Source organism: Geotrypetes seraphini, chromosome 14, assembly GCF_902459505.1.
Source record: "Geotrypetes seraphini chromosome 14, aGeoSer1.1, whole genome shotgun sequence".
In the NCBI taxonomy this organism is placed as follows: domain Eukaryota; kingdom Metazoa; phylum Chordata; class Amphibia; order Gymnophiona; family Dermophiidae; genus Geotrypetes; species Geotrypetes seraphini.
The window spans coordinates 14,981,950-14,995,857 of record NC_047097.1 but is presented as its reverse complement, the minus strand read 5'-3'; the positions used below and the strand labels follow the sequence as shown (position 1 = coordinate 14,995,857).

Below are 13,908 nucleotides of genomic sequence, written 5' to 3'. Positions count from 1 at the left end.
TAATAGGCATTTCCCCCTGTGCCCTCCTCTCTGCTCCTTGCTGCTTCCCACATCACACTTGCGCTGGTACCTCTTTAAATTTTTGCCAGCGTGAGCAGCTTCTCTGGCATTGGCTTTCCCTCTGATGTCACTTCCTGAACTCATGATTAGGAAGTGATTTCAGAGGGGAGTCAGGTCTGCACAAGCAACAGGCTGGATAAGTTGTTTGCGCTGGTGACAATTTAAAGAGGTATGGGGGGAAGGGAGGGCATGAGTGTGGCGTGGGGGGGGATGGAAAGATGCTAGTGCCCCCACTAAGATGGCACCTGGGGTGGTCCACCCCCTGACTCCCACCCCTTACTACACCACTGCCAGTACTCAGGAGTGGAGTGATCACTGAGAAACCCATCCCACAGTAACCAGGCCCCCTGCAACCAGCCACAGAATCCATGAAAAAGCAGCACTGAGTGTGCAGAACCTGAGTGCTTTTATTAATACTTGGGACCATGGGTCATATTTAGCTAGTAAAGGAAAAGATACTATACCCAGTATACCTAAGTAGCCCGTCAAAAAAGCACACACACAAAAAAAGTCTTTATAAAGTTGAAGGCCTGATTCACTAGGGCTTTTCTCTTTTTAATTCAACAAGTATTTTCTTTCAGGCCTAACACGAAGCATATCGTACATCCTCACTGACTGGTAATGAAAGAATCTCATTATTTAGACTTGTATGTCACCTGAAAGTGGAAGATAATTAATTACCATGAAAATGGATGTTCTAGACCATAACCAAACGTTTAAAAGGGCTGCTATGTTTTTCGCCATAAATTAATGGCTTGTTGTAGCTATCTAAAAAAGCAATTCATTTTCTGAGAAACATGAGATATCATAAAGAAACAGTATCAAAGCAGGGTTATAACCCCAGCACAAAAGCATTTTCATACATATTAAACTACTCTGATTAATATCTTTGAATGGCTGCCGATAGTTCCCACAAACGCTGTTTATTTTTTCTTCTAAACATTGCTAATTCTTTTTGGAAAACTTGGCGTTTTGAAGAGGCATGTGATATTTTCAGATACTGCAATCTGATTCGTTTTCTCTCCTATGAGTTGCAAGAGTTTATTATATCCCTGACTCCATTAGGAAGCTGGGAGATGATGGCCTAAAGCAATCAACAGGAAGTAATTTGACCACAGTTATGGAGGCAGTACAAGAAACTAATAAGAAAGGAGTCTTGGTGGTGACTTTTCTTAATTTGGCAGATAAAGATGAGGTTTCTAACTCATTTCTTTAAAGCGTGTTTGGCTGCATTCCACATTCATAGAATTTTTGTTTATCCAGATTTAACCCCTAGAATTCAGGGGGATGTGATCGTACTGCTGTTACTACTACTGACCATTTCTGGAACACAGACCATACACAGAAAAGAGAGACAACCTTTGCATCACAGAGCTTACAATAGTCAAGTAAAATATACAGGACAAACATATGTAGAAGAATATATTATAGGGAAATGGTCAAGATGTAAAAGAAAGATGAGAATGGGCCTAACATTGAAAGGAAAAGCAACATTAAAGTATCTACAATATACAACTTTTATTCTTTGTAATATTTCCCATGTAAAACCTGTTTAGTGGCTTTATTCTTTAAAACGTAATTTGATTTGATCAATAAACAGCAAAGTGGATGTTAGAATCAAATTAAACCTGGAACAGAAGTGAACAGGAGACTGTACCCAACCTAATAAATACATCTGTATTTATCAATACTTCATTCTTATAACAAAGGGTTCTGCCGAAAAGTTAGATTCTAGCTCTCAGAGCAGCTTGATGAGATGGTAATTGGTATTGATTGGTTAAAAGTTACAAGGTTTCTGTCTACAAAACCCTGCTAAAATTGGGTGTTAAGGCCTGGTTTCAACGAGGTTTGTTTCCTATTGTATTTATAATAGAACTCTCATATGAGATGCCCATTTTAGTTGAGTTTTCAGGATACCAGACCAAACCATATTGTTTCTTATACCCTGAAAATGTCAACTGGAAATCATTGCGGCTTACATAAGATTAATAAGATTAGCAGCACAAACATTATGAATCATAGCACGAATATAATGGAAAGCAGATGCGTTTTCAGCACCTTCCTAAATTAAAGATAGGAGGAAATCTGACGTAAGCAGGTTGGGAGGCAGTTCCATATTTTGGGGCCTTGAAACTTGAAGGTGGATTTGAAGATATGCCTAATGAATTTGCATGAGAGAGATTTACATGCCATATGCAGATCTCTCTCATGAATTTTCACTAGGAATATCCTGAAAGCCCGATTGGCTGGTGGTCCTCCAGGTAAGATTTGAGAACTAGTGGTCTTGTGAACTGATGATGAATTGTGGGTAATGCTTTCTCTGGAATATTGAGAGATTCTCTCTTCTGATAATTCACAATTATTTATAGTTAATTTCTATGGTAAAGTAATATTGAGGTAGATATTTTTGATGTTTCCTTCTTGCATATCTTATGAAAATTTATTTACCATGTTTGTATTCTCTAAGGGAGCTTCTTTGCTTAAAACAATATCAGTTATACCTAAGCAGTGCTTTACTTATTGCCGCATCTTGGTTTTGAATTCAGAGGTTGACATAAAAGTGGCACATTTGAGCTCTATTTTACCTCATCTTGTACACCCTGACCAGCAGAATGGAATGATTCAGCGCAGCCATTTCATTGTTGCTGATTCAGCGTAGCCAGTTCATCATGGCCATTTTAATACGGAGAATCCAGCGACTTGGAATTTGGAAAGTTCACTGAAGAGTTTTCTCTTCAGGGATGCTTTTGAAAAATAATAATTGGATATTTTGGCAGCATTAGACTCTTTCTGATTTTAACCTTCCAAGTCTTTTATGATTTTAATCTCTATTCTCATCTTAATTCCTCCCTTCTGTTCATACCTTAAATGTACTCTGTCCTATTAAACTTTGTAGTTCCTCCCCTTTTTTTTACCTCTAATTTTTGGTCAGTCAGTTGTTTTGATTTTGGTTTATGTGATATTGAATACATATAACTCCTAGAAATAGGCTAATGCTAGATCAAGAATGTCTATACAAACGATATTTGAAATAGAGACTTTGGGGCTCATAATCGAAAGAGAAAAACATCCAAAAACCGGCCTAAGTCGGCACTTGGATAAACATTTCTCAAAAACGTCCAAGCGCCGATAATAAAACCGGGTTTTGGATGTATTTCTAAATGACCTAGGCCTTCATAGTGCTGCTCAACGTCCAAAGCTAAAACGGGGCGTTTCGGGAGGCGTGTCGAGGGTGGGAGTTGGGCGGAACATGGGCCGGCTTAGACTTGATCGTACAGCATGTATAACCGAAAGTTTAACAACAGAACCTAGATAGAACTTGGACATTGTGTAAAACATGGTCTAAGTCACAAAAACCCACATAAACTCACCAGATAATCACTGAAAACACATAACACAGACCCCCACACACTACCCCAATGATCACCGACCCCCCCCACCCCCATAAAAATATTAATCACACCTTTAAAATTCAGCCTCCAGACCATCATCACCTGGCCGCCTGGCATAGGAAAGCCTAGTCGTCCAGCCCAGAGGCAGCTTAAGTCATCTTGGGTGTGGGTTAGGGACCCATAGAGAGGAGGACCCATGCCCATAAGCCCCTGTAATCACTGCATTGATACTGAAACATGTTCACTGCCCTATACACCCCCAAAACCCTTTTGTACTGGCATATAAGTGGCTCCTGCAGCCATAAGGGCTATTGGAGTGGTAGATAAGTGGGTCTAAGGGATTCTGGAGGTGGTTTGGGGGGCTCACCATGACCTATAAGTGAGCTGTAGGGAGGAGAAGACATGGCACCCTTTTTGTGAAGTTCACAGCAGTGCCCTGTAAGGTACCCCACTATTTAGGTGCAATGTCTGGGTGTGCAGTCCATCATTTTGCAGACCCCTCCCACGTCCAACAGGGCTTGTTCTAGGCATTTTGGACTTGGATTGAAAGTTGGACAAAAAATGTGGTATAAAGATAGACGATTTAGCGGCTTGGACGATCAGATTAGCAGGACGTATAATTAGACGATTTTCGAAAGTCAAAAAAAGTTGAATGTATCTTTCGAAAATGTGCCTTAGGCTCTTTTTAACTTTGGACGACTTGCGAGATGGACGTAAATGGACTTAGACGTCCCTTTCGATTATCCCCCTCCACGGATCTCAAGTGCCCGCAGATATTTGCCATTAGAACCAATCTTGGCTAATAACTTGGATGCGGGCTATCATCGGTCCAAATGTCTCTTTTTGATTTTTAGTTTTTAATTTTATTTTGTATGGAAACTTTTACTATTATTCTTTATTGTTCTTTAAATACAATTGCCTCTATGGGCACCAATGAAAATGGCCTTGTGTGAACTGCTATTGCAGGATGCAAAGCATTAACTGATTCAACATGAGTTTGAAGTTGGTTGAATACCTTTCTCTCAAGTACGGTAGTTTTGAAAGAAATGGAAGGTTTGGTACTGGCCAGTAGCTATTCGGAATAAGAGGATCTGCATTACTTTTTTTTTTCAAGGGTTGCTTAAATGCTATTGGAACACTGCCTAAGTGTCAAACCTTAAAAAAGGAAGTCATATTGAGTATTGGAAAATAATGAATAATAATTAACTAATAAAAATCGTGCACATTTAATTTTTTCCACCACCAAATTTCCATGTTCTGCCCTACCCCACCCGGCTACTTTTTCGTGCCACCTGGCTGGAAAAAATTTCTGGGGAAAATACTGTCTATATAATGGTAACCACAAAATAAAAACAAAACCACAAAGCACACTGTATGCTGAGAAAATGTTAATCATTTACATTTGGGGGGTTTCAAAGAGGTCATGGCAGATATGCAATCAGTAACAACTATATAAATAGACAAATTTAGTGCAAAATATAGACAGCAGATTATAAATTCTCAAAACTGACACATTTTGATCACTAAATTGAAAGTAAAATCATTTTTCCTACCTTTGGTATCTGGTGATTTAATTAGTTTCTGGTTGGACTTCCTTCTGACTGCATTTCTTTCTTTCTGCCTCTTGCATCCTTCCTCTCCTCTGGACCTCAATCCCTTCCCCAACCAATATTTCTCTCTGTCTCTCCATGAGTTCAACTTTTCTTCCTCTCTCCTCCACTCCTATTGGCAACATGCCTCCCTCTCTCTCCTTCCTCTGTCATGATCCTGCATCTCTCTGTTCTTCCTCAGGGACTCTCCCCCTCTGTCTCTTCTGTCTGCACCTCCCATAGTCCAGCATCTGCCTCCTGTCTTTCCACTTTGGTCCAGGCCTCTCTCTCTGTCTTTCTTCTGCTTACAACCCCCCCCCCAAAAAAAAAAAAAAATCCAGCATTTGTTCTCCTTTCTTCTGGGTCTTTCTCGCCTCTCTCTCTCCCTCCTTCCTTCCTCGTCTAGAATCTTTCCGCCTCTTTGCAGTCTCTCTCTCTTCCCTCTATACACCCCTAAATCCAACATCTGCCTCCCTCTCTTCTGCCTTCCCTTTGTTTCAGGTTTCTCCCTCTCTCTATCTTCCTCCTGCTAACATTTTGAGTCCTCCCACCTTTGCAGCAGGGGAGGGAATAAGAGAGAGACGGATACATGTTGCCAATGGGGGCGGAGGAGAAAGGAAGAAAAGCTGGACTCAGAGGGACTCCAGAAATACAATCACAGATTCACAATACAGGTTAAAATTCAAAACAAACAACCAAGATTAACATACCAATGCAAAGTTTTAGTTCTATGCAAGCCCCAAACATCTCTGAACAAATCTCTCCCTTCCTTCCCTTCCCATCTACTTGCCCAGGACTTTAACTCTGAACCCTTTCCATATGTATATACGTGTGTTCAAAAGCATTGTAAAGCAGTAATACTATCCGAAACATAAATCCATATTAATAACAATGTTTGCAACTCCTCAACTGCCTCATTCTATGTCGTCCAACTTTAACCCATATGTATGAATAAACAACCAAATCTGTAACTCCTCTGGTACATTCCACTCCATGTATGTTAATTTGTAATAAAACAACAAGGCAAGCGGTCCACCAAAGAATCCAACTTGAAATAAAAGAAGATAGGCAGACAATAAGGAGATTCAAATCAGGTTTCGTGGGACAATGGAAGCCGGCATGCATAGTGTTACCGTTAGAGCCCCGGAGGATGGGTTCAAATCGCTTGCTGGCGCTTTAAAAAAAAAAAAAAAAGGTCAGGCTGAGGTGGGAGTCATAAGAACATAAAAATAGCTTTACTGGGTCAGACCATTGGTCCATCAAGCCCAGTAGCCCGTTCTCACAGTGGCCAATCCAGGTCACTAGTACCTGGCCAAAACCCAAGGAGTAGCAACATTCCATTCAGAATCCTAAAGAATAGCAAGGTTCCAGAATTTCAAAGAGTGATAAAAGATTCCGGAACCCCAAAGAGTATCAACATTCCATGCTACCGATTCAGAGCAAGCAGTGGCTTCCCCCATGTCTTTCTCAATAACAGACTATGGACTTTTCCTCTAGGAAACTATCCAAGCCTTTCTTCAAACCAGCTACATTAACCGCTCTTACCACATCTTCTGGCAATGCGTTCCAGAGCTTAAGTAGTATTATCTGAGTGAAAAAAATTTCCTCTTATTGGTTTTAAAAGTATTTCTCTGTAACTTCGAGAAGATGGAAATTTGATAGGTAGCTGAAAAATAAAAAAGAGAAGGGTAAGAAAGAGGCAGTTAGTGAGTCTGAGCTAGGACCTATCAGAGAGAGTCTTTTTTGTTTACAACACAGCACTAGTGTGGAGTTGGAAAGGGGTGGCGGTGGGGGCCTGAAGAGGCTACAACCCCCCCCCCCCCCCAAAATCAGGCCATTAAAAAAAAAGGAAAGAAAACACCTGATTGGACAGGAAAAATGAATTGAATCAAAAAATCAATTCAATAGGCCGAATCAAAAAATTTTTTCCCTGAATCGGGATCACCTTAAACTTTAATTCCTAGTTTCCATTCAACAAATTAAAATGAACGAATCACTTAATTGAGCAGAGATGAAATATAAATCCCAAAAGAAACATGATAAAATGAACTGTTCGTTATGATTAACTCTAAACTCAAAAGGTTCAATTTCAAAACGAAAGGAAAACTCAAACTTTTCTACAAGCTTTAAGACCCAATACAATGCAAGTACTGGCTAGGTGCTGAATTCCACATTCAAATAGATCTGTAATATTATTTAAAAACAGATTCGAAAGCATAATCCTATCTTTAAATGACAAAAAAAGTATAAAACTCAATTCACCTTACCTTAATAGGAGCTGTAGAAAACTTAACCTTGTGCTATGGGTATAGATGTTCTTCCTCAGAAATCCCGGTAACCGCAGGACAATCGCGCGCCGAACATTTACGCACCAACGTGCACTGAGACCCAACAATTCTTTTATTTTTGACGGTTATGAAGTAACCCTGATTTTTGAGGGGGGGGCACTACACTTAAAACATTCAGTTGCTATTTGTTCTTTCTCCCCCCTCAAAAAACAGGGTTACTTATAATCCTCAAAAATAAAAAATTGTTGGGTCTCAGTGCGTGCTAGCACGCAAATGTCCGCTGTTATCACTGGATTCCTCACTATCGCTATTAACTGAAAAAACTCTCTAACCTCATGGATATGGCCCCCCCCCCCCCATTGCAGATTGATTTGTGTGCTTCCAGCGGCTCTTCATCAGCCCGGGGAATCACCATCCTCCAGTCAGGCGGGTAAGATCGGCAATGTGGCCCCTCCCCCATCCCCCATCGACAAAAAAGTTTAAAAAAAATGTTAAAAAATATTTGCTGTCCTTCAGCGGGCCCCAGGCATGTGCCTACTGATACTAACAAGACTGACTCAGGACATGGTGTTCTCTATCTCAAAGAACTTGTGGGCCTTATGGGGAGAGAAGTGGATGACGGCTGGCCCCATATACCCAATGCTCTCCTCCGGGGCAGCCAACACCGGAGGCACTGGCAACTTCCCCAGAAAGTGATGCGGGAGAATGCAAAGAGGTCCCGCTGCACAGCGCTCCAACGCCAAGGTAAAAAATATCATGGCGGAAGCGACGCATTCCTCCAATCAAAATCTGTTCCTCATTGCTGCTGCTCTTCCAATTGGCTGAACTGATCGCAGCCTTACCTCCACTGCCTGAACCGGCTGCTTGACGAGGATCAACCAGCTGGAGCCTTACAGACCCTGAAGCAGGGAACTTGTTTGTGTTGCAGTTACAAAGGCAGTGTGGGAGAGATGCCCTGAGGGAAGGGGACATAGTCGACACGGAACTTTTTTTTTTCCCCCACAAATGTTGCTTACTCAGAATGTTACTCACTGGAGGAAAACAGCTGGGCAGTCACCTAAATTAGCTGGGCGGAGCACCTGGCTAAAAGGCCCTAGGGAGAACGCTGTGTGTGTGTATATACATATATATACACACTTGCGCCCTTATTTGGGATTTTATCTATAGTACGTAGCTCAGGTGTAGTTTTCTACCCAGCCATCTGGAAGTGATACGACGGAGGATCTCCGTTTTGTTCTGATTCTATGAAAAGATCTTCTTCAGGAAATAGATATTTTGCAATTACAAATACTTTTAATGCAACCTCGGCGTATTCTAGCCGTTAAAGGAAGCCTTCTGGACTGGAGGTATGACAGCAGTATAGGGGGGGCCACTCTTTCAAAGTTGCCTGGCTGCAATGGCGTAGTGAGGATGAGAGGTGCCCAGGGTGGTGGCGCCCCTCCCCAGCCCTCTTCTCCACCACCCCATCTGCTCCTTCCCCGCCCCCTCCTGCCATGTGTATGCACCCCTTCCCTTCCCCGTACCTCTTTAATGTTTGTGGAATGAGCAGCAACCACAACTTGCTGCTCACGCCAGTGTCATCTCTTCCTCTGATGTCACTTCCTAGACACGGGTCCAGGAAGTGACATCAGAAGAAAAGCCAATGCTGGCTGCTCACACCGCAAACGTTAAAGAGGTGCACATGGTAGTGGGGGGGTGTGGAGAGGAGGGATGGGTGCTGGCACCCATACCAAGAGGGTGCCCGGGGTGGACCACCCCTTCCTCCTTACTACGACTGCTTCTGGGGTTATCTTCAGCCTCACTGTGTGGAGATTTACTCATATGTATTTTGTTCACACTTTCAGATTTTAAAAAATAGACTGTTGTTTTAAAATCAGGATCTGACAGGCTTTCGAAATTTATGTGAAACTGTTCCTGTTGTCCTTTGCTCTCTGCAGTGAGTGCCATAATTCTACTGACAGAATCAAAGTAAGAGTCTGGGATGAAGACGATGACATCAAGTCAAGAGTGAAACAACACTTCAAAAAGGAATCCGATGACTTTCTTGGACAAACCATTGTTGATGTGAGAACACTTAGTGGAGAAATGGATGTCTGGTACAATTTAGGTATTGAAATAATTTCCTGTTTCTCAGATATAGCTAAATGCTTATTCCTAATTGTTTGAATACATTGTCAGAAAGGCTGACTCATAAAAAGAAAACTATTTTATATTGTGGGTGCCATATTTCATAGTAAACAAACCATTAGTACACTAGGCCCACAATGATTAGGATTTTGCTATTTGTGTCTCTTTCCTTTGAGGTAAATTCTAGCCCATTAGTCATTGTTTAACACCAAGAGCCAGTTTGTCTTTGCAATCAAATATACATGCCAAAATCTTTTATAGCTTAACAGAAATGTTGTGGCTGGGCAATGAAAAGGAAGCAGTTTAATGCACACTAATTTGCATTCACGCGTTAATGTATTCTCAACCCAATCCTCAGGATACATCAAGCCAGTCTGCTTTTCAAGATATCCATAATGAATATGTATGAGATAGATTTGCATGCAATGGAACACCGTTACTTCTAAGCCAGGGGTGTCCAACCTCGGCCATCACCAGGTTGGGTTTTCAGGCATTCCCAAATGAATATTGGTGAGATCTATTTGCATACAATGGAAGCAGTGCATGTAAATAGATCTCTTGCAAATTCATTGGGGAAATCCTGAGAACCCAACTGGATTGCAGCAGATAGAGCACCGAAGCCGATGTAGGCAGAAAGTTGGTAGCTACTTGCACCAAAGTTAGAAAGGGACAGGGAAGGGATGGGGCATGCACGTGCAGGGGGAGAAGTAGGAAGGGGTGCAGAAAGTAGGAGGGGTGCTGGTGCCCCGAGCAAGATGGCGCCTGGGGTGGACTGCTATGTAGTGCTACAGACATATACAGCACTGTACATAAACATGAAAGAGACAATCCCTACTTGACAGATCTTACAATGTAGTCAAGAAAGACAGGACAGGAAAAATAAGAAGTTAGAGAGATTCATTTTTGGGTGAATGATTAAAATAATAGGTATTAAAGAGGCAAATAAAGAGTTACGATTTAAAAACATGGAGTAATGGTTATTACCATGTGCCAACATTGTACCTTTTGAGAAGGTATTATATCCCGCCTAATCCTCCCAAATGAACAAAGGTGTTAACCTTTCTGCTTTATTTACCACAGTAGCTGTTACTTCCTATAAACCAAGCTGTACAACCTACCCCTTCCCTGCCCACTAACAAAAATATTTTTTTTCTTATTTGTGCTTTTCTATTTAAATTGTAGTTCTCCCTTCCATCCTCCCCAAAGTACATTATGAGTAATGTCTTTTGTTTATATGTCTCAAAGATTATTTTACAGTATTTCCATTGTAAATCGCTTTTAAATTTTTATGTAAGCGTTTTTATCAAATTTTCATAAAACCTAAACCTATTTGATGCAGCATTTGTTAGTGGTATTTACTAAGGGCCAGATTCTGTACATGGCACCTAAATTGGCAGCTGCCTACAAAAATAGCCCAGGCTACATGTCAATCATGCTTGGGCACCAATTCAAGAATCACGGCTAACGGCGTCTAGCAGAAAAATTAGGCGTCTGCAATGTAGGCCATTGTTTTACTGGCCTACATTGCAAGATGCCTCAGTTCTATTGAGAATCGCATCTAATGCCACTAAGGTCATTTCCGCCCCTAACCATGCCTAATTTGACATTAGGCACCATTAGAAGACTTGTAAAGACATGATTACAATGCCTACCTTTTTTTAAAAAATAAGTTTTTATTTGGCTTTTAATGGCACAGTCAATTACCTTATCCGTAACCAGGGCAGGCACAAAGTCTGTCTGGTTACAGCATCGATCGCACTCTGGACCGGTGGTGAAGAACACTGTTTTGGGCCTGATGCACGTGCTGGCCCTGTGGACCGGCAGGAAATTTCTGTGGACCGGCACTGGTCCATGGACCGGTGGTTGAAGAACACTGTTCTAAAGGACTTGGGTGCCTAGAATGTAGGCCTTTAAAATCCTAGCCTACATTACAGGCGCCTAAGTTTTAAGTTTGACGCCACTAAGCACGATTCTGTAATGGGCGCCTAAGTGGGAGTGACATGCAATAGGCATTTAACTTTGGGCGCCTATCTTTTTATGCGACAGAATCTGGCCCTAAGGGCTGGATTCTCGAAATGGTGCCATTAGCGGCAGCTGCTGAAAAATTGCATGTGAATCACATGATGGCACCATTGAAAGAATTGTAGGCCAGGCCAGGGTTTCACAGGTCTATATTTCTGGTATCTACTTTCCACAAGAATTGCATCCATAAAGGCACCTACCGACACCTATGTCCACTTCCATTATAAACCACATCTATTTTAGATGCAGGCGCCTCTGTGGATGGGAGTTGGATGCCGTCGTTTGTAGGCACTTGCAAGTACTTACATTTGGTTAATTACTGCACCGCTTCTCACCAGTTAAAACAATTAAGTTAGGTGGCAATAGGGCAGTAGCCTCCTGCCAGCTAACTTATGGCACATTATAGAGAATTTGGGCCTAAATGCCTAGCTGATGCATATGAGAAGCCTCCCTAGAGAAAATGTATTCACTAGACTCAAGGACTAAGAAACCAACCAACTGACCTTCTGAGGCATTCTCATTTTTTGGAAGGTTCTCGTGCCACCCCTATGTTTGCTTTGTTCTGGTTGATACATTACACATAGGGGTTTCTTTCTCCTCTTTTTGCCTTGTGAATAAAACGTATGCAAATATATTTCAATAGCCATGGATTGTTAACAGTTTTAACATTTTTTTCATAGAGAAACGAACAGATAAATCTGCCGTCTCTGGTGCCATTAGATTGAAAATCAATGTTGAAATTAAAGGAGAAGAGAATATCGCACCATACCATATACAATATACGTGCTTGCATGAGGTAAGCCAATATGGTAATGATAAAGCAACATCAAACAAGTATATGTGTAAGTTACTTATATTTTATTCTCTAAATAGATGTACTGTGTGCACCAGTGTAGCGAGGGAAGGAGGCACCCGGGGTAGTGGCTCCTGGCATCACCACATCATGCGCACTCCCAGGCTTTCCCCCTCCCCACACTCTTCTCTGATGCATGGCCCCCCAAGTACCTCATCAAATCTTCACCCACAGCAGCGTCTACCTGCTGCTCGCTCTGGCCTCAGCTCTCCCTCTAATGTCACTTCCTTGTCCCTTGACCAGGAATTGACATCAGGAGAGCTGAGGCCAGCACAAGCAGCAGGTAAGAGATGCTGCTGACTGCCAGTGAATATTTGTAGGGTAATGAAGAGATGCTGGCGCCCCCGCCAAAATAGCACCCTGGACAGTCTGCCCCCTCCCCCCCTGCCCTCACTACACCCCTGACTGTCAAAACTAATCAAGACTATTATCATGAAAACCAAGGATAATAATATACTAGTAAGAGATAAATGTACTAACACACAGGATATCCCGTAGGTTAACATCATGTGAATTTTGCTACAGATAGAAATGAGTTTTGTAGTAACTTTCACATGGAATCTTGCCACAAGGAAAATAAGTGGTTTCTTCAGTCAGCACTTCCAACTCCCATGTAGGCAGAACGCTGCAGAGTGATGACTTCGGGGCAGGCCGACGGCAGAAGGATCACGTCATTAATGCTGTCAGCTGCCCAAAGTTTTTAAATTGCAATGCTGGAGAAGGTACAGTGAACAGGGGAGACTCACAAAAGCCATACCTTACTCCAGAGTGGCCTGGGTGAAGGGCTGGAGAGAGAGAGGCTGTGCTGGAGGGATGGGGTAGTTTAGGGGCGAGACTAGCAGGATGCAAGAGCAGGTGGGGCAGGGCTTCATGGGTGGGTGGGATAGTGAGTAGGATGAGGGTGGGGCGGAGCATGGGTGGGGTCAAGTGTCCTCTTTTTTGACTTAGCAAATATGGTAACCCTATACCAGACATGCCTTAACTAAGACATTGGTTTCTCTCGCATTACAAAACATAATTTTTACTGCTCAGAGACCTTCATATCACCTTTTCTTATATCCCTGTCTCCCACCCTCCCCTCCCTCTTACTGTAAGAAAGTCATTTGAATAAGGTAATGTTTTACTCTTATACACACTAAACTCACAAGCCACTCTACGCTATCGCAACACAAGAGCTGCAAAGACTTTCCCTTGGTTTACGGATATATTAAGAACTTAAGAATTACTGTTGCTGGGTCAGACCAGTGGTCCATCATGCCCAGCAGTCTGCTCACACGGCGGCCCTTAGGTCAAAGACCAGTGCCCTAACTGAGACTAGCCTTACTTGCATACGTTCTGGGTCAGCAGGAACTTGTCTAACTTTGTCTTGAATCCCTGGAGGGTGTTTTCCCCTATAACAGCCTCCGGAAGAGCGTTCCAGTTTTCTACCACTCTCTGGGTGAAGAAGAACTTCCTTACGTTTGTACGGAGTCTATCCCCTTTTAACTTTAGAGAGTGCCCTCTCGTTCTCTCTACCTTGGAGAGGGTGAACAACCTGTCTTTATCTACTAAGTCTATTCCCTTCATTATCTTGAATG

At 42.2% G+C, this 13,908-nt stretch overlaps 1 protein-coding gene across 11 annotated transcripts in view; it reads left to right on the top strand.

Moving 5' to 3' along the window:
• The window catches only part of UNC13C (unc-13 homolog C), a 769,821-nt gene that overhangs the window by 455,775 nt on the left and 300,138 nt on the right, over positions 1-13,908 (top strand). For all 11 annotated transcript variants that reach the window (XM_033920485.1, XM_033920487.1, XM_033920488.1 and 8 more), the window contains 2 exons: positions 9,267-9,436; positions 12,159-12,274. In XM_033920485.1, the coding sequence (XP_033776376.1) occupies positions 9,267-9,436; positions 12,159-12,274 (286 nt within the window). The remainder of the gene's footprint in view (positions 1-9,266; positions 9,437-12,158; positions 12,275-13,908) is intronic.